This window comes from Anopheles coluzzii, chromosome 3 (genome assembly GCF_943734685.1).
Source record: "Anopheles coluzzii chromosome 3, AcolN3, whole genome shotgun sequence".
NCBI lineage: Eukaryota > Metazoa > Arthropoda > Insecta > Diptera > Culicidae > Anopheles > Anopheles coluzzii.
This window is the reverse complement of record NC_064671.1, coordinates 35,684,590-35,705,915: the sequence shown is the minus strand read 5'-3', so window position 1 is coordinate 35,705,915 and position 21,326 is coordinate 35,684,590. Positions and strand designations below refer to the sequence as shown.

General features: G+C 45.0%; 1 protein-coding gene across 1 annotated transcript; it reads right to left on the bottom strand.

Annotated features, from left to right (window-relative positions):
• Nucleotides 1-1,897: 1,897 nt before the first annotated feature.
• LOC120958879 (beta-1,3-glucosyltransferase) lies at nucleotides 1,898-20,888 on the bottom strand. The gene is made up of 7 exons (XM_040381946.2): nucleotides 19,650-20,888; nucleotides 9,017-9,126; nucleotides 7,559-7,780; nucleotides 6,141-6,524; nucleotides 4,780-4,918; nucleotides 4,531-4,693; nucleotides 1,898-3,021 (listed from the first exon to the last, which is right to left on the bottom strand). The coding sequence occupies exons 1-7, from the start codon at nucleotides 19,723-19,725 to the stop codon at nucleotides 2,121-2,123; spliced, it is 1,995 nt and encodes a 664-aa protein (XP_040237880.2). The 5' UTR covers nucleotides 19,726-20,888; the 3' UTR covers nucleotides 1,898-2,120.
• Nucleotides 20,889-21,326: the final 438 nt, after the last annotated feature.

The window sequence follows — 21,326 nt, the reverse complement described above, 5'->3', positions numbered from 1 at the left end:
CTGATCAATCGATAAAATAACCCTAAAGTTCTATAAGGTCTTGCCAGAACCGACTCATTATGGTCGTATGGAGTTAATTTGTCATCCCATAGAACACCAAGGTCCCGGACAAGAGAGATAAGCGGCAGAACAGTATTAGCGAGAGCGAGTACTCATAATGGATCTCTTTCTCTCTCTTTTTCTCTCTCTCTTTCTCTCTCTTTCTTTCTCTCTCTCTCTCTCTCTCTCTCTCTGTCTCTCTCTTGTTGGGCTGCTCACGATGGAGCGCGTCGATGTGACATGGCCCGGTCAACAACAATTCTCCAGGATGCTTGGTCCCTGGCTGCAGCCTCCCATCCATGTAGACACCCGATCTCCGTCAGGTCTCGCTTCACCTGGTCCAGCCATCGAGTTCGCTGTGCTCCTCTGCGCCTTATACCGAACTGCGGATCGCTGTCGAACACCTTCTTGGTGAGGCATGAGTCCGGCAACCTCATGACATACCCCAGCCATAATATCCTACCAGTCTTCGACACTGTCAGAATGCTCGGTTCGCCGTATAGCTCAGCCAGCTCGTGGTTCTTCCTTCTCTTTCACGCTCCATGCTCGAACACACCGCCGAAGATGGTCCGGAGGATGCGTCGCTCAAACACGCTCAGAGCGTTTGCATCCTTCGCTCGGATGTTCGGAGGCCTCGTGTCCGTATAGGACCACCGGGCGAATCAATGTGCGAAATATCGGACATTTCGTGTGGGCTTGAAGTCTTCTGCAATTCAGCAGTCGGTGAAGCCCATAGTATGCACGACTCCCCTGCACAATGCGTCTCTGGATTTCGATTCTGATGTCGTTGTCCGAAGTAACGACCGTCCCGAGATAGCAAAACTACTTTACCACCTCGAGACTGTCGCCGTCAACTAATACACTGCTTCCCAGATGGTCTGAGTCACCGGCAAGCAGGTACTTCGTCTTCGTCGCATTGATTCTCAACACAATTCTTACTGCTTCGCGTTTGAGTCGGGTGTACGCCTAACACACCTTCGCTGTTGTCCTACCGATGTTGTCGATGTCATCCGCGAAGCCAAGAAATTGGAGAGACCGGTAGAGGATCGTGCCACGGATGTCGTTGTCTAGCCCCGCGCTTTGAATGACACCTTCCAGGGCGATGTTGAAGAGCAGGCAGGAGAGTCCGTCAGCTTGCCTAAGACCCCTGTGAAATTCTAACGATTACAAAGTCACCCCATTCATGGAGGCCTCTAACAGCCGGATCAACTTCCCAGGGAAGTGGTACCGCTGCATGATGCTCCATAGCTCCTTCCGGTCTATGGTGTCGTAGGTCGCCTTGAAGTCGATAAACAGGTGGTGCGTTCTGGCGCTGGCGCCGGGATCGGCACTTCTGGAGGATCTGCCGTAGAGTGAGAAGTTGGTTAGTGGCTTTGCCTCCAACAAACCCAGCTTGGTAGCTACCGACAAAATTTGTAGCAAGGGGCGCAAGTCTGCAGAACAGGATCTGGAACAGTATCTTGTAGGCAGCATTCAGAACTGTGATGGCTTGGAAATTCGAGCAATCCAGCCTGTCGCCCTTTTTGTAGACTGGGTGAACAACACCCATCTTCCACTCCTCCGGTAGTTTCTCCTGCTCCCAAACTTTCACGATCAGCTGATGCATTTCGACGGTAAGCCTCTCTGGCCCCATCTTGAAGAGCTGAAGATGGATAGGATGGCGGTTACGACAAAAAGACACAACTGAGCATTTCTCAGGGCAAAGGCTTAACTGGTTGCAAGAACACCACAAAGAAACGGAATTCATGACCTCTTGAAGCCGGAGACAGTCCCTATTATTACTGATTTTTAGATATATTTTTAGGTCATCTGCATAAGGTAAATGTCCTTCAGGTGGAAGAATATCATGGATGTCACTGATGCGAACTTACCTCTTAAAGTAGATGAGTTAAAAATATGGCAGCATAACAGAGTACTTAATCGCGATAATCTTTATTCTACCGTATAAGCAATTTACGTACACAGTGTGGACGTGTACACACACAAACCCACACAGACCTTTTAGTTCCCTTCAGACGAAAGACCGAAATTAGCGGCACACACGTGACCTTTATCCCCTTCTCCTTTCATCGCTCCCAAACTTACAGATCCGTGTGTTTGATTATGTTGGCCGACTCCTGCAGGTTTTGCCGTCCCACCAGAAGGTCGCCGTTTGATTGAAGCTCATTACTTGCGCACAAATGTTTGCGCGTGATATGTTGTTCCGCCGACGGTACTGTCGGTGGCGATGATGCTGCTCCTGTCACTGCTGCTCCTGTCACTGCTGCTCCTGTCACTGCTACATCCCTTTCCGGTGTGGTTGAAGCGGTCATGCCCAACCACGATCGTCCCGGCTGCTTGGGCTGACCGCTGCTGGCCGGCTGCTGCTGCTGCTGCTGATGACGGTCATCATTCTGCGACGTCGGCCGTCTATGTTCGTCCTCGTTCGAGGGCCCTATCCTTGCGTGCTCGCGTACGCTACCGTTCGCGCTGCCGGCTGTGATGGATCCCAGCGCAGCAGGTCGCAGAAGGTCTGCCGTACGCACCAGCTCGGTTGAGTGTTTGCAAATCGTTCCCCCGTCCGGTGGACAGGACTGATGGGCGAAATAATGCTCGTCCTGCTGCCGGAACCACCTGTTGTACACTTGCTGCGGGTCGATCTGCCAGTGCTTGTGGAACGACACCGTCCCGCGTCGGTCGAGCAGCTCGGGCGCATAGTCGGACGGCCGGGCCTGATGGAACAGTGGCGAATGGATTGGGCGGATGCCGAGCCGCTGCAGACAGGCGGCCAGTATCATATCGTCCGGCGATGAGGCCGACGGACATTCGCACGTACGCTGCAGTGCGTCCAGGATGGCAACGCTCAGCACTATACCGCCGCCGCCGGTCACGTAATTGTAGCCACCGCCGTCCGCGCCCAGCAGACGGTAGCCGTACCGTTCGCCCAGGTACAAATCACGCCCCGGGTCGTAGCAGCTTAGAAAGCGGGCCAGTGCCGAGGTGCTGTTAAGGGGAGGAAAAAAGGAAGCAAAAAAAACACGTAAGTACACTAGAAGGGTCGCAGGATTCGGTCGTTGGATTTATGGTTCCGCATCGGGGTTGGGTCGCAGTAGAAGTAGCAGCAGCAGCACGTTTTGGCTACGCACGACAAATTTCGCGCATTAAAACGAACCAACACTTAAATGTTGGACGTGCGTGTGTGTGTGTGTGTGTGTGTTGGGGGTGGAGAGGTCATAAAGTGTCTCTCGGGAGAATAGCATTAAAGGACTGCGATTCGAGGCGTTAAGCGTTGATGATGATGATGATGATGATGAAAAGCACTTGCGTACTTCTTGCCAATTTGCCTTTTTATTGACCGTAAAGCATAAATTTACCAAAAAAAAGAAAGAAACCCACAGTAACAGTGTTGGATGTTTTTCTTATTATTCTTTAATTGTTGATAAAATATGTAGACTATTTAATTGTAAAAAATGTCCACAAAAGTTAAGAAAATGTATAAATTGAATAAATTTCAAGAAATACTTAAAACTGATTGTAAAAAATAGATTTTGTTATTTAAATATAAAAAAATACACTCACAGTCGTTTAGAAACTCCCGTGGTTCCAATTCACGTGCTCCTCCGGCAACTCACACCGCCTTTGAATGGTAAAAAAAACCACCAAACCACGTCCGGCGATCGCGCACTGCCGGTTCCATACATCAAAACTGCCATCTTACCGCATCCTCCTGAACCTGCCCGGGAGGGCTCAAAGTGGGTGGCAAGCAAGCAATGGACAATTCTGCCCTCTCCCTCTCCTCCACAAATCAACCTACAATAGGTCAAAAAATTATCGCCGGAAACGTGCAGCCGACTGGCCGGCGGGCCCGGACCGAAAATGTGTGGTATAGGTGTCAGTTTGAGTATTGCGCGTTGAATATTTCATGAGTGCCGCATTGGTACCCGGGTCTCGGTTCCGGAATTTTATGGGAGCTAACTCCCTATCCTTTTAGAAGGAAAGAGGAAGCTGAGGGGCAAAATTTACTGATGCCTTAAAGGGGTTTTTGATAAAGGATTGACTGTGCACTCTACCACGTGGGCGCTTCGTGGACGCGAAACGTACGCGCGCCCAGGATTTGGTGCGCTATTTCAGGAATTATGGTTTCATAAATTGACCTCTTGGGACAGGGGCAGCGTTTTGGGCGGTAGCTTGATATGGTAAAGTTCCACTTGTTGTTTAAGGTTTAATTCGATGCGATTTGTTATTCAATTGTGCCCGAATAACGATCGCCCGTCGACCGGATTGCTACTGCTTTGTAATTGCCCTGTTTTACCGCACTCAATTCTAATTGGCACAAAACCTTCATTCCCTTCCATTCATCATCGCATTCGTAAATCAATCCGTACCGTACTTCCGGACAGACGGATTTATACGCCAAGCACACCCGGTCCCGCGCACCCCTTCTAATTACATTTGCATATGCATAAACACATCGAAATCGTTGCCTACTGCTGCCGGTGTGCTAAATCTTACCTCAGGATCGTATCGTCATCCACCAGCATAACCCAGCGGATCGCCTGCAGGCTGCCGTTGTACCGGAGCTCATCGCCGATTAGTTGTAAAATTTCCAACGTCTTCGAACAGTGGCCGGCACTCGAGTTCGGCACGGACGTGGCAATCGTGGGTATCGTTGGGTCTGCGGGAATGGAAATGCTTTAAATGCTTCAATTTCGCTGGCGATGATGAGATGGTTTATGTAACTCAGGGGGGGAACACACTTACCGTCCACGTCGCTGAAGTACCGCAGGTGCTGCACGTACCTGGTCCAGGTCTGTTTTAGGGCCGGCACACGATCCTTGTGATATTTGCTGCACGTTTTGACGGCAAACATGATCTGATCGACCTCAGTGGGATCGTCTGACTGCATGAGGAATCGTTTATGTTTAAAAGTTAATACAAAAACATTCATTGAATATGACGTTTTAGCTTATGAATTGAAAATGCGCCCAAATGTAGGCAAAATGCAAAAATTTAACATATAATAACTGGATTTAAAGTGTGTAAAATGTCTGTTAGCCGGTCTCGTGGAACAGTCGTCAACTCGTACGACTTAACAACATGTCCGTCACGAGTTCAAGCCCCAAATAGACCGTGCCGCCATACGTAGGACTTGACTATCCTGCTATGGGGGGTAATCCAAAAAGTCACATAAAGCCAACCCCACAAGTGGTATAGGCAGACCTTAACCGACAACGATTGTTGTGCCAAATGAAGAAAAAGAAGATATCTGTTAAAATGTTAAAAAAATTTCCATTGAAGGCTGACGAGTTGAGTTGATTATGTGAATATACACCCTCAGGTATGCAAAAAGTAATGCATAATGGGCTCAATAAACCCATGATCCATGTTCTTTGAGCTATTATTAAGCAATTTAAAGGAAACAAATGCACCAAAACAATTTAAGACATATAAGAATAGCATTTAATGCAATAAATTCTTTAATAGCAAACGATTAAGCAATTTCAATGAAAAGCGCCTAAAAGTAGGCAATAACAAGTAATGACCATATCAATTGTATGATCAGCTACTTTAACTCTTTTTAAAAAATGTAGTAAATGAATAAGAATTGAAATATCACCTAAAATATAAAATAAAGCATTAAAATATTGTTTCTATTTTCTACACAAATGGTTTGTATTTGTTTGCTTTACCCTACGTTTACACAAAAAGATAAATGCAAAGGAAAAAAAACGGATTAACAATTTAGCTAGCAAGTTTCAGCACAGCTCAACCAACTGCTGATCCCATTGCTCCCTACTAAATTGCCATCCCACAGAAAGGGGAAGCTCCATTTCCGAAAGCTTTGTCGGATTATCGTGTACCATCGTCTGTCGGCAGGCATGTCGCCCGTCCACCTTTGGTCGGATTAGGTGCTGGTGGTACAAAAAATTAACCTCCATTATACAAATATCACGCTCGAAAGGACACAACTACACACGGTGGTCCGATGGGGGTTCCCCCATCGCACGTCCGACCGGGGCTTCCGCCTTGTTCGGTTGTGACATATAAAATAAGCTAAATTAGGCGCGTAACAGAAACCAAGGCCCCGGGTAAGGCTAACTAAGCGTAACGCTAATACTCACACAGCCGGTACTATCATCATGCCGGTCCGGCAAATCCCGCCCTGTGCCGGAAGTGCCGTGGTCCTGCGATGCGGCACCATGTATCGCACAGCTCGGAAGCGCTTTGGCGCAAAGGTAGCGGCGTGGCTGCAGCGGAACTCCCTCACCGCGCTGCCAGACGAGCAGGGCGAACTCGTGCGCTGCGTCGATGAAGAAATCGGACAGGGGTGGGCGGGGTGTGCCTGTGTCGGAGAGCAGCTGCACCAGGTGATCGACCAGTGGGACGGTAAGCGCAATGCCCGCCCGCAGGTAAGGGTAGAGAAAGCTGGTGGGGTTTTTGAAAAATGCGAAATGATGAATTATGGTCGCCTCCCGGTCGTACAGTGGGTAGCCGAGGAAGAGCTTCTGCGAAGCATCGAGAAGGTAGAAGGAAGAGATGAAGAAGAAAGAAAAGTTAGTAGAGTTGTATGAGTCAACACGTGCCGACGTGTGGCTTCGTGCGACAGAATGATGAAAGCGACGTGAGATCTCTCTTTCTCGTCTCGAGTCGAGAATCCTTCCGTTCCGGTGACGGGTGTTTGGACACCATTACGGGATTTAGCATCTGCATGGATTGAAAAGTGTGTAGAAGGGCGTAAGCCCTTCAAGCGATGCGCCTAAAGGTATGCAAAATAATATTCAGTTCAGTTTTCTGTTTCTGCAAGTCGTTGGTCATATCTCAGAAACGATAGTTGTTTTATCCAGCATATCCAACAAAAACCCGAAATTTTAGCATACATCTAGGCGCCATAGATATGTAGTTCACTAGGCCTTCCACGTGGTGCGCTTAAAGATATGCAACGTATAATGGAAAATTCATCAATTACGAAAAGAAGACAACAGAATACACTACAAAATCCTATTTTGCATACATTTCTGAAATTATACTGATGTAGGTCACATGTAAACTTCCCACACCAAGAGGTATACGTATGACGTATGTTACATTGTTTTCCAATTAATTTTATAGCTTTTGTTTTTTTCTTCGAAAATGAAAGCCTCTAACCAAAAACTAATAAATAAATGAATAAAAATAATTAAAAAAAACTCCTTAGCATACATTTTGGTGCTACACAGGTACACTTCACGCGTAAGTATTCCAATAGCTACGCCTAAATGTATGCAAAATACCGTTTAACATGGCTTAAACACTAATTTGATGGCTAAAGAAAACAACAAAAAAGCATTAAAATCCTTTTTTGCATACATTCCGGCGCTACCAATGAGCCTACTAGAGCTCGTTAGATAATATTCTGCCGAAGCAAAGAGTAAAATTATTCAAATGTAAGCTTCCACCTACTTTTCAATTCATAGACGCGCTGCGTGAATCCCCAACTCTCGCACCGGAACGAAAGGGTGTTTACACCCCTTTTCCCCTTACACCGAGACCGCTCACTTACCTCCCGGTAATCCTCGTTGGCCAAATGGTGCGCTAATAGACTCACGTTGACGTGGCTCTGCTCCTCGCACACGATCAGCCAGCGGGCGGTCCGGTGCGTCGACTTCAGCATGGCCGCCCGGATGTGGCCAAGGATCGGTGTAATCGCCCATGCCCCGTCCTGCTCGGGGAACAGCTCGTGCGTGAGAAACACGCTGTCCGCTGGTCGGTTCGGTGCAATTTCCTGCCGGTGCAAACCGTGCGGGGTAGAAAGGTAAGAAAAAAAGGGTATGAAAACAGGGAAAAATCTTGTGTGAACGACTATGGGGGGGAGGGGGGGGGGAGTTCGGTATGAAATGGGGTTTAAATTTACACTGGAATAGCTACAACGTAGAAAAGAAGGGACGGGAAATGAGGAAAAAACATAGAGGTCACGTAACTGGAACGCATCGTTGTGCATCCCCACGTAAACGGTGGGATAATCAACACACACACACACACACACACACACACACACACACACACACACTAATTAACTGCCCCACCTGTCCTCAAGGGAGACGGAGATAAAGGTAGCCAATGATAGGGAAAATATAACTCAAAACAGAACCGAACCCTAAATTTAAAAAAATGGGAATCCCAGCTCGTTTGTGGGCGGCCGCGTAAATACCCCGGTGAACCATTGCTGATGTTGGAACTCGCGGGCAGAATAAATTACCCACCCTCAGGGACACACCTAGCAGACACCGTGCCGAAGCAGGTTGTTGACAAATGTGTGCGCGAGAGAGTGAAACACTGGGGCCGTTTTTCGGAAAATGAACAAACCGGGAAGCGGCATGAGTATGATTTAAACGATCCCAAGAGGATGAAAGTAAAAAGGAAGAGGATATGCGGCAGGAGCGTGAGCTTGGTTAGTTTGGTTACAAATTAGGAAATGGTTCGGTTTACCCAAGCAAAACAGCAACAGCAACGCAAAAAAAAAAGACGCAACGAGCCAATTGATTTTTGCGGTGGAATTGGTGCATTTGCTTTTTTCCGATCGGTGGAAGGCGAGCAATTAAACTGTGAGCTATTTTTAACAGGAAATCAGCATATTGGATTTCCATCCGCTTACACATCGTATGCACACCGACAGCGATTGAGTTAGGTTAGTGATGAAAATGTAATAAATATCTACGGGCATTTAGTGCAATAAAAAAACTCGACCAGTTCGGGAGCAAAATGGTATCATTTTTCGGGGAACCATTTTTCGTGCGATTGAGCGTTGAAAGGTTCAAAATCATGAGGCAATATTATTTTACAACCACAATCATAAATGTAGTAGAAATTACAAAAATAAAAACAGTAAACTTTAATACTATTGTATTACCAAATTTAAGGTAAAGCAGCTCCGAACAAAGCACAACTTAAATGCTGCATGATTTAAAGGGCACACAGCTTTCCCCACCCAACGTGGGAGTCTGCCCAATTTCCCACTCACCTGATTCAGTTCCCTTATCTGCTCGACGATGCTGCGCTTCAGATGGTGGGCCCGGGCCGCATTGAACCGGGCCGGCTGACTTAGCACCAGGAACGATAACTCATGGGCGGCTGTAAATAATACGGCATGCGAAATGTGGGTACCGAGTTAGCGAGAGGTGTTTTAAATTTTCCCATTTTTACGGCGCACCAGAGTGCACCGGCGCCTTCATTCCCTCGTATTTGGGTGGTAGATAGAAAGGAAGAGAAACCAGACAGAGCAATAGAGTGAAAAAAGAACGAGGAAGCTGCTGGAAAGTAATGCACAAATCTCAGCCACATTTAACAGGATGGTTTCAAAAGTCAAGGATAGCTCCCATTGGGAGGAGAAAGAGTTCCTTTAGGAGGATAGCTTCTACAATCCGTGGAATGGTGAGATTAACAGACAGGGATAGTAGATTAAAAACATGGCGAAAGGCTACGAATTGGTAAAATACAACACGTTCGATCAAGATAACAGTGGGCGATTTATAAATTGCGTTCAGTGGGGTGAAATATTCTTCAATTTGATACAGAATGGAGGTTTAGAGGAATACTTCCCGGTTTACGGTAACGGTTAAAAAAGAAAAGATATTGCGCCTAAAGTTATGTAATGTAGAATAAAATACAAAAGAACATAATGCTAAAATTGAAACATTGAATTGCATACTTTTAGGCACTTTAAACTCTACGAGACGATGTTCCTGGTACCACTAGTCCAACTAATCATAAGCTGGAATGTAATATCTATTTCTAAATTGAACTTTATAATAAAACCAAACTAAATTGGAAAACCTGCGATTCTTGTAAGTTGAGTAAGATACATAAAAAGAAAAAAAAAAATAAAACAAAGAAAGAAAATGTCTGTGTGATTTAAAAGTCGACAAGTTTAAAGATTTGCCCCCCAGTAAAACGCCAGTATCGTCTCCGCTAACGTTTTGGAGCCGAACTTTCAATGTGAAAAGTTTTTCCCACATAGCACGCTCCGATGCAGAACATTCGATAAGCGTGCAGCAGCAGTGCGCAGTGCAACTTGCCGTGGTCGGTAACGATCCAGAACGAAACAGTGACGATCCCATATGTGTGTTCTGGCGGGTTCTGGCTAAAATGGTTGTTAAAGTTGCGATTAAAACTATCGCCGTCGGATCGGGCACCATCGGGGTAACTTTCGATGGAGCGGGCAAGTTGCGAAGGCTAATTTCGGTACGAAACCGTTTCGAAGTGCTGCTGTTGCTCCTGTGGCGCACTGTAGCGAGAGCCGCGTGGGCAAATGAGTGGAGACAACATTCCCGGCCAGACTAATTGTGGTTGACTGCCCATACAACAACATATGGCAAAGTTGGTGTGTGAGGAAGCGAACGTTGAACGATGGGACGAAAGGAGGGAGGTAGTTGTTTGCACACTTCATTTACATTTGACTGCAGAATGAAGTCAGAAACTTTGCTCCTACAAAGTTAATGCTGACTGTTTATTTGAATTGCTTTCATCCGGTTGGTTTGTACCATTGGCAACACGGCAATGTTGGTGCATGGCTGTGTTGCAGGATACACTTTTTGAATGGTCGTACCGCAGCATAAAGCTTATCGAAAAAAGAAAGGAAACCATTGCCTACGGTAGCAGGTTGGGTTAATTAATTTGTCTCCTTTTACTTCTAAACTGGTTACCTTGCGTGTATTTAAAAAGTTTGGCTTAGGATGTAAACTAACATGTGCAAGCTTACGGTGAAACTTTTACTTAAATTTATTTTTAAAAAATGCAAAGTTAGTTTTTTGATAAAGTTTTTGCAAAACAGTTGCTTGGGTCACACTTTTTAAGATTATCACAATATGATCACGAAAATTCTAAATATATGACAAACTAACTTAATTCTAAGTAAATTTCCAAAATTCTTTTTTGTTCCAAGCATATTCGATTGTAAATTAAAACATTTGCCCTACTGCAGAATAAAAACGCCATCATGTATGCAATTTGCATGACAAAATCAACGTTTTCTCATTGCAAACCGAGCTATCAAACGTTTAGCCCAGCATGATCAGTTTACTTATAGAGGTAGGTACGAGACATTAGAATACAATAACCTCCTCCATTTATCGATTCCAGCTAGCCATCCACCTTAAAGTATCTCCCCGATGCGCATTTGTTTGTAGTGTTTTAGAAAATCTTAGATCATTTTCAACACTCACCCACCGATGAAACCCGGTATCGGCATCGTTTTCAATGCACCCTTGCCATCTCACGAACATGCCTTGCGGGCCACATTGGACAACATTATTTATGCAACAACAGCAAACCTGCTCAGCTCACGTCAGTGTCGACATACGTTTGCGGAGGCTACCTGTTCAAAACAGACAGTGGCTCCATCTTCAGCGTACTACCGACGGGCGGGATGCAGCAGGGCTGTTCGGAGTGTGCTAGCTAACCCGAGGCGACCAGTCTTGTTCGATCGGTAACGCACAGCAGGAGCAGTCGGAGCTTGAATAGAGCACGGTTCCCAAACGGAACCGAAATTAGTGCAAATTAATATCGATAAAATTATGCTTCCCTATCGGAGAAGCAACAAAAACGCGCTGTCGGGATTGAAGCGAACGTAAGCGGGGGTGGAATTTTTCGGAATACGATCTATTTTCCGATGGTCTAAAAGTGGCATTACCCTCCAGGGGTAAAGTCGGGAAAAGTTTTAACATTCGGCTAACCAGACACGCATCAAGGGGCACACAGTGCTCAGCGCGACACCATGTCCTGAAGAACCAAACAAAAAAAGGAATGATAATGATTCTTGGGACGCAGTACCGGAGGGAGTTGAAATTAGCATACCGGTAGTTTGCAGTGAACGGAGCAGCATTTTCCGAATGCTCCCAATACTTGCTCGTGGTCACAGCAGGCCCTCCCTGCAGCGGCATGAAATCACAACAGCGAGTGCGGGTCTACTCGTTCGAGCCCCGCCGGTGGTCCAAAGTCCATTAAACGGAATCGTAACGCCAGACGATGTCCTGGTGGCAGGCTCATCATTATGGTTGAACGTTGCGTTCGGAAATTGTAAATGGGAAGAGAAGCGCTGCGAATAGACGGTGAAGTTGTGCCTGCAAACGTACAACGGACAAGATGCGGGAGCAATGCGTTTGACAGGTTTGTTTGCCAGCTCCGTGCGTTGTGGAGGCATTTAAACGTTCTTTAATGTTCTTAGCCGGTGGGTTGAAGTTATTTTTAGCTCTTTTTTCAGTACTCTTTTATGTGTACATGCATCAGAAAGGGGAACAAATAATATAAGGGAACATTATGTTATCTTATTTTTCACAAAATGCTATTTAACTGCTGAACTATTGAATAATAAGAACACATAGCCATTGCAGATGAGAAGCTGACTAAAAAGTCATGTTTTCTTACACATTGCATACTTTTAGGCTTTGGTCTCTTTAAAAAATAATAAACGCCTTAAAATATGCAATTTGTTTAACAAAACACTGAAGTATTATGTTGTATCTGCCTTAACGAATGTGGTTTAAGGCTCCTTTGTTACTAGAGAAGCATCGCGTAAAACCCAAGTGATGAAACGTTTGAAACGCGTTTTAAAAGCACAGAAAGAAAGCATTGCCAACTCAAACAAATGAAAGAAACAAATCACTGACCATCAAACACACACACACTCACACGTATAAAAACCCATTTCAACAATTACGCTTGCTTGCTTTTCTTTTTTCATCCCCATTCCAGACGATTGCAAAACGACGATGGCCAACGTGTATTTGCCACTGACAGCAGAAAGCGTAAATGCCACCGACAGGTTTCTTTTTCATGTACAAGCGTATAAAATCACCAGTGAAATGGCTTATTGGTGAAGTTTTGTACCAATATTGCAACCATCACACAACGTCCTTTTGCTCCACCAATAAACCGTCCTACCGTTTTCCCCTCTCTCCTCATTGACGTTACTGGTGCGGGTGGATCATGGTAGAAAATGATAACCGATAGTTTCGGTAATCGTTGCAGACATCGTTGCGCAGGCGAAACGTGTGTGAACACAGATTCAAACTGTGGGGGTACACGAAACACCGTAAGAAGCACGATGCACGGTGTATGGGTATCAATTTCAATTCAAACTTTAAATTATTGCAATCCAACCAGCTTTCGGATTAACGTGGCACATTTGGTGCGAAGAAAATTCACGTACGCTGGGGTAAGAGTGGACGGTAATGTGGTTTATCCGTTTTTGTGTGCTATGGATCGCTTCGCACCGCTTTGAATGCGGCAATACACAGGTGAAATGGAGCGCAGTAACTGACGGCTAATGCATACGGGTGAATCTTTTCTCGTTCCGCTGCCTGATGCCTGGTGGTATGGCCGCAAGACAGCACGAACCGTCTCGACTCGTACCGTGTGCAGTAACAAGATAAGGTACAGAACTGTCCATTTTCACATATGCGAGCAAGAAGCAGCACTTTCTCCCTTTATACCGAAGCATATCTGCCTTGATGCAAACGTAACCATCGTGTACGGTACGGTTTCAAGCACCACAGCACACCATAGCCCGAGCTTATCGTAGCGGACACGGGCCGGATCAGGCCGGATCCCGAAAAATCAGGCTCATTATCAGGCCGCATGCAACAAGCTTCGCTTGTCAGGGATACGATCTTGACAGCATTATCCGGATGAGGTGAATTATTCTGCAAAAGGTGACACACACACACCACCATCGTGCAAAGATAATAGCTCTAGCGTGCAACCAGCCTCGAAGCAGCGACCGTTGCTGCTGCTGCTGCTGCTGCTGCTAATGCTGATGATGATGGGGATGTTACCGAATCTTTTATGCTGACATTGATTTTAAGATTGCGAGCACGGTATCTGGGAAGGGGTGGGAGGTGAAATATGGCAGTATCTTTGGGTACGATGCGAGACCTTCGACGGTGTGTGTCTTCTTTCCACCCGAGGGCAGTTCCGTGTGCTGTGCTGCTGCATTCAACTGCTGCTGCTGCTGAAAAGGTGAACGATTTAAGGCATTACCATTCATCAACTAGGTTGTGCAAATATGTACCGAGTGGAGCCGAAATATAATGAAAGGATATGGGTAAATTGTTTGGCTGGAAAGCCGAAGCAAGTCGGAGGTTTGAATGGCTGAAAGGAGGTGGTTAAAGACAATCGTTGGCGTCGTTATTTATCGTTTTATTTTTATTTCATTGGTTGAACGTTTCAAGACGATACATATAGTATTTAGAGGTATTTGAGCCGTACAGTTTTCAGATTTCTCCTTGTTGGCTCTCACATGGCGCCTAAAGGTATGCAACTAACGTTACAATATAGATTTCAAGGTATTTCAGCGTTCCAATTAAACAGGTATTTGGTGGGTTTCAAAATATTGTAGTGACTTGGTTGTAAGGTATGCAAAAACAATGTAGTATAGATTACGAGTATTTTATCGCATTCAGGAGCTTTTCGTTTTATTCACTCGTACCGTGCGCCTGCTGGTATGCAAATTATTATACGTTTTATTCAGTAACGGATTAAGCTGGGATAAGTAGGTATTAGCATTCCAATGTAACTGAAGTACAGGCGATAAATTCAGTATGTATTGTATATTTTTGTTAGATACTATGGTTATCTCTTTGGAAGAATAAAATTTAAAAAAAGCTCCATCCCAAGCTCAAGCTTTATTTCTGATGTTAGAATGAACATCGATGGCTACATGTTTGATTTCAATCAACGTTGAAATCAAACATATCGATTAGCCGTTTCATGCTATGTGCCAATTAATGCATGTAAATCACACATACCCATACACAGTTTACCCCCTAGCATATCAATCTCGAAAGCAAATAGCTGTTGCACCGCGATTGCGTGTGCTTTGTTGAGTTGCAATCATTCCATCATAGGCATCAATAATTTCTAAACCAATCGAACAGTTGGTGATGCGAATGTCAACTAATTTCCAAATTCAATGCACCATAGTGCTTGATGCAGGTAAAAACAGCACTGCTAGATTTGCATTACAAACTCGTTAATTGCTTTTTCTGGCTCATGCATGCACAGAAAGCCACAACACATTGAATAGCAAATTGAATATTAATTTGACACAGCAAAGAACGTACCACACCTAGTGACAAATGTTTTGCAAAATATTTGCATGCTTTTATAGGGTAAAATAGAATATTAGATTTTGTATCGTGATCGATCAGAAAGCGTGCTACGTAAAGGGTCGACCTGCACACAAGGTGTTAATTGTGACGCTTACTCGATTACGAACAACTTACTGGCCATGTTCACACTTGCGCTTATCAGTTTTGCAATCGCCGCTGGGCTAAAGACGAACGAAATGGAAAACCCAACAACTCGGTACGAAGCAAAGGGAAGCCTGAGTCTGCGGCAACAGGGTGTACCTATTTATTGCTTCTACTTGCAAAATACCATAATTAGAATAACAAAAATAATTACCCTCACCGCACAGAAACGGGGAAGAGCATGGCAAATGTGTACGCCTTTGTTACGCCTGCCCGGGTTGCGAACGTGGCTCATGCTGTTCGTGTGTGTTCGTCGCTTTTTTGCCATTGTTTGTGAGTGTGAGACAGTGTGCCTTTTGCGCTTTCCTTTGCAACCATGGTGAAAAGTACTATAATAAATTTACTTAAATTAACATATACCGCTTAATCTTCTGTACTTATGCATGTGTGTGTGTGTGTATGTATGTGTTAGTATGACTGCAAATGAGTGCTGCCGGGAGCGCAGCAGTTTTTGTCGGGCTTCCTATGATTGTCACAGCTGCGAGCACTAACAATGTAACAGTGCGAAAATGTGCGAAAACGGTGGGTTGGAAAGTGGAAAAAAACGTTCCCGGAGCAGGCAAAAAATACGAGAAAATAAAACCACCAAAAATGCACTTATTTTTATCGCTGTTTGTATCGCTGGCGCGATAACTGTAAAGTGCGCTGGCACTTTGTGAAGTTAACGTAATGATATGACGGTACGGACGTTTTGTTAGCTGTGGAATTATTATGAAATGCATGAAGCAGCATCATGCTGTTTTATTTATTTTACATACCATAAGCGATGAAAATGCAGAATTGTCTTAAAATTGCATAAATTAGGGCATGATAGAGGGAGAAGGAAACTTTTGCGATACGCCTAAAAGTATGTAAAATGTAAATCAAATCTCATATTAAACATTTGTTCTGATTTCTTCTTTGTGTAACAACCATAAAACTTTTACAACTGTCCATTGCAATAATTCAATAATTACAATAATTCTACAGCATGACTTCCAAATGCCTGCCAAAGAAAAACGATGTACAGTTAAATATTACCAGAATAAGTGCTGGAAATTAAAAGCGTGAAATGGTGTAGCCAGAACACGATACGCTTGTTCTTCCCTGTACCGGTCTACAAAATCCACCGGAAGTGGCTCACACTCACACACACACAAACACGCATACGTACGCCAGCCACTAAACAATTGGAAAATCAGCCCACAGGGTAAAGCGAAAAGTGTGCGAAACTACCCGACCCCGACCCGATACCCTTGGGCTGGCTCTGTCGCTTTGGGGCTCAGTTTTCATAACACCCCACATTGCAGGTTGGGCAACAAAGTGTAGGAACAATGGGGACAGGGACGAAACAGCCAAGCGTCCCTGTGTAAGCTAATTGAAGTGGAAATTTATGACCACAGCACCCCGAAAATAAATTGTCAACGAGCGGAAAATTTAGTGCGGCCTAGGCCTAGGCGGATCAGCACCCAGCCCGCGAAACACGTCCGTGAGTGGAATATCTCGCTTGGTGCCTCCGCACAATTACACCTTATTTCTTGCTCAGCATTGCTTTCTGCGTGACACATTAAAGCAAGCTCAGGTGTCCACGGACGCAGTGTGCGACACACGCACATCCTTTTTACCGGACCATGGAGAAAAAGGCGCCCGGTGGAGGCGCCTAGCTGTTCACGTTGGTTTTTGGGCATAACGAGCATTTTCCGGGCAGTGGCGGAAAATTACCACTTTTCCCAAGCAACTCTACCCTCATTACAGCAGTCAACCAGCGTTGTTTGTGCGTGCTAGTTAAAATTACAACCGTTCACACGGCATAGACACGGTAGACAAAATCGGGGCAGGTTTCGCGTTAAAGTTTGGCCCGGGTGCTTGTGGGCACCTCATACAATCAGTGCAAAAGCTTTGCCGGTTCCATTCTGACCACCAGTTTGCTGAGCACACGGAGACGGTTCGGTTCGGTAGGGATTCGGACACAGCAAGCACAACCACGGTGCACGGTGTCGGACGAAACGGTTCGATGACAGGCCGCGTGGGCCTGTTCGCCGACATTTATGATGTTAATTATGACTGCAATAAAACATGTAATTAAAACTAAAAAGTATAATTAGCGCGAGAACGGTTCGCGGTGTGCGGAGCCACCATCGTACGAATCGATTTGTGTCGCCTTGCTTTACCAGCCTACTGGGCGCACCATCGGGGGTATTACGGTGTTGCTGCCGCACGGTACAAGGAAATTTCAATCTCCGGATCTTTGCCACCGACCACCCATTGCGGCACCTTCCCCCTCCCCCCTCAGGACATTACGTAACCCATGCGCAAGTGCAAGCTGCAACCGAGCAAAGCACAAAGAGCCGCACACCAGCCAACCAGGTACACTTGTACGATCGGGAGGAAAAGTTTTACGAAATTTGCATTTACCCCAGGCCTAGGCAAAACATTGACAGCAGCTCATATAGCTAGACGTGGTGGCCCAGAGAGTATAGAGATGTTGGGCTGGGAGAAGTGTGGTTTGGCACTTTAATAATATTTCGTAAACTGTGCAGGAAGGGGGTCTGGGTGCGAATGGGTCAGGAAGAGAGGGAGCTGTTTACTGCAATGTTGCTGTCATTGTTAACCGTGTGCATTTAGGTTGCCGTGAGTGAGTTAGTTTGTTTACCGGTGTTTGTAACCGTGCGCTGTTGAACTCAGATAATCAGAGCGAACGAACACACGTGGGGTTCGTGTGGGATAGTTTAGGGTTTAGGAGAGTAAAAGGGAAGTGGCAGCACACAGAAAGCTTTTCTCCTGCAGATGTAACAGTGTTTGAACATTTGTAATCGCGAGAGACTCTTTAAAAGGCATACAGGACACGACAAATGATTACGCCCGTGTTACGATGTGTCTGCTTAAGCCGATACGGTTCTGCATGCAGTTGAAAGGCTTTTGTTTTCTGTGCCGATCAATAGCGAGTGATAACCCAAATAGGAATTATTACTGTATAATTTCAAGGGCTCTAGACAGAGCGCCGAAAAGTATGCAATTATATGCATTATTTTAGTTGCTTTACAAGTTTTAAACTTCGACGAAGTTCAAAGTTTTGACTATTTAAAAATGTTGTAAAACAATATGAAGAAGTTTTTCCTCTTCTTGGGGCCCTTCCTCGATCTGAGCACAATTTAGCGCCCAAAAGTATGCAATATTACAACACAAAATTTATTTTTTTAGAGGCTGTACAGGTCTTAAAAGTAATGAAGAGGTTATTTGGTGCATGTTATGCTTCGTTTTAAACAGTATCCTAATTCCTTGTAAATGTTGATTCGAAAGCCTTTTGCGTTAAATGCAAATATATAGCACTAAGAAGTAGAATGCTTCTAATTTCGGGAACAAAAATGGCCTACCGTTCTCAGAACCATTTGCACATTACTCTCTGGAGGACGTCAGTACATCAGTTCATCATTAACAGATTCTCGGGATAGTTAGTTTCGCCAAGCCAGGGAGACAACATACAAACTCACTATCAAACCATTAGGAGCAAAACTTACGTTCTCTTTATTTTGTTCTCTCTTTTCTACTAAAATCTGTTGAATGCTTCTTCAAACAAAGCAGAGCTTACACGGTTACGGATGCGACAAGGGAGGTTTTAATATTGCCAGTCGTTACGGTGAAGTACAACAATCAGCACTCAGAAAAAGGGGTTGATGAGTACCAACAAAACGGAACGAGCTTAAATGTGTGTGTTTCTGAATGAGTTTTTAAAAGTATTACAGGAAAAAAGAGCACAAAACATGACTCTCATGACATGAGTCTAAAATGAAGAGACGTTAGAGGTCTGTGACGCGATATTAATTGTATAGCAAAGTACAATGATCTTTGTGAAACGTTACGACAATATAACACACATTTAAAATATTTCTATGGCTTGCTGTAACGATTTTTTACAATGAAAAAAACATTTTACAGATACCTTAATTACAATTTAAATTACATTTCAAAACGATGCATTTCCCACACGCGTGCGCCTTCCCTCAATACGCTTCGTCCATAAATAATATTGTTCATCAGCGTACCGAATGAATGTCAAATTAATTATTTTCTTTCGCGTATCTTTCCACTCAGTACTGTGGCCAGAGCAGAGTGTTTGCCGTTTTTTATGGCTCTTTTTGTGTGTGCCACGTGTCCGTCTGTTTGCCTTTTTTGCGTTTTTTTGTTTGCATTCAGCCCGAAGTAAAACCACAAAACCCCGGAGAGGTAATGCCAAAGTGCCATGGTGTTATAGTAATATGGGCAAATACGGATCATCCGCTGGCTGTTTGTTTGCGTTGTCGCGCTCCCTCTATCCTCCCTACTCCTACTCACCCGCCACACCACACCAAATCGTTCCCACTTACTTACCGAGTGCAGGTGCAACGGACGCTGGCTGCAGTAGCAGCAGCTGTAGCACCGGAAGCAGCAATGCAACTCTATACATAATTGATTCGATTACGGGTCCAATTCATTTTCCACACCACCAGGTTTTTATCCCGTGCAAGAGAGTGAGCTGACGAGTCCTTTCGAATCGCGCGCGTGTGTGTTTTATGGTTTGTTTTTCCGTGTTTGATGTTTGGTCGTGATTTAAACGGATTGCTGCTTCAACACATCACATATACAAACACACATGCATCGAACAAGTGTGTGCGCTTCGAATTCGCACGAACCAATCGAGTCGATGCACTTTTTAATTTCGTCGGATTTTGCTCTTTCTTGCCGTGCTGTAGCGCTCGTTCGTTAATTTCACTTTTTAACAGGGTAAATAATTAAAAGTAATTATTAAATCGAACGCTCTTTATTTCCTCACTCACTCACACACTGGGACATACACACTTTGCCTGCGATACCGTTGTTCCAAACGAGCCTACTATGATTCTTTTATGGATTCACCAGGAGAAACATTCCAGCTTTGTTTTTCCCCCTTTTGCAAAATCAGCCCAAGGTAAAGAGCCACCGTAGTGTCACCATGGTCACCGACTTTCTCCTGGTCATGGTTCTGGTATCACGCGGTCGCTACTTCTCTCTGTATCACGCTTCAGTTTACCAATATTCACACTACACCGCCCGTCACGGAAGCGAGCAGTGATATGTTGATACACGCCGCGCCAATAACGACGTTGGTGCGATTCTGCTCGGACAAGTGAATAATTTATGCGGCCACTAATTGCTGTGCGGTATCGAACGGTTTTGCAAATTTAACAGCAAATTCATTCGAAAGCAAGTGATTTGCCAACACACCGGAGAGCAGCTGGTCGGGGTCGTGTAGAGGCGGGTTTACACGACCGTTGATAATTTTGCGGTGAAATCAGTTTTGTTATCAGTTTGTCTGCGAAATGTGTTGCGTTTGCGTTGTACCGCAAATTTTCGGACGGCTCTCTGACTTATCAGCCTTAGCTTCCGTGCTACTACACGGAACGACCACTTGCCTGTGTGTCCACTTTGTGTAACCGTAACGCGTACAAATGTTGCTTCCGATTGGAATGTTTTGCTGACACGCACAGAACTTTCCGCTTACAACACTTGCGCGCATAAGTGCCACCACGCTTATGCCCCTTTGGTGGCGATTTCGATCACACCCGCGTGTACGCCGGAGTGCGATAGGCCGGAGCACACTCGTACGACTGACCGGTGGGTGCTATGTTGCAGCCGTGCCTGACCGTCCAAGTCGGCACGGTATGTAAACAATCGAATTCATTTCGATCGGTTGCGTCGGTTCGCAGTCTGCGCAGTCTCACCGATTAGTGGCGGGCACTACCGTACCGGCGTGTTCATTCGTTTGGCAGATTTCGGGTAGAGGAAATGAACAAAAACAAATGATCGGGATGAGTTCGTAGGGTGTTTTTTTTTGTTGTGGCCCAATGACGAAGTAAGCCCACGAAGCTGGAGGATTTTTACAAGTACACGTGTACGAGATGATCAGAAAGACCGTTTCTATAAAGGAATAGAGTTTTATTAGGGTAATTGTTGCATTTTTTTGTAAAAATTGTTGTAAATTACGCAAAAGAGGTGTTTATTTTTGCTAATCATATGTAGTTTATCCAA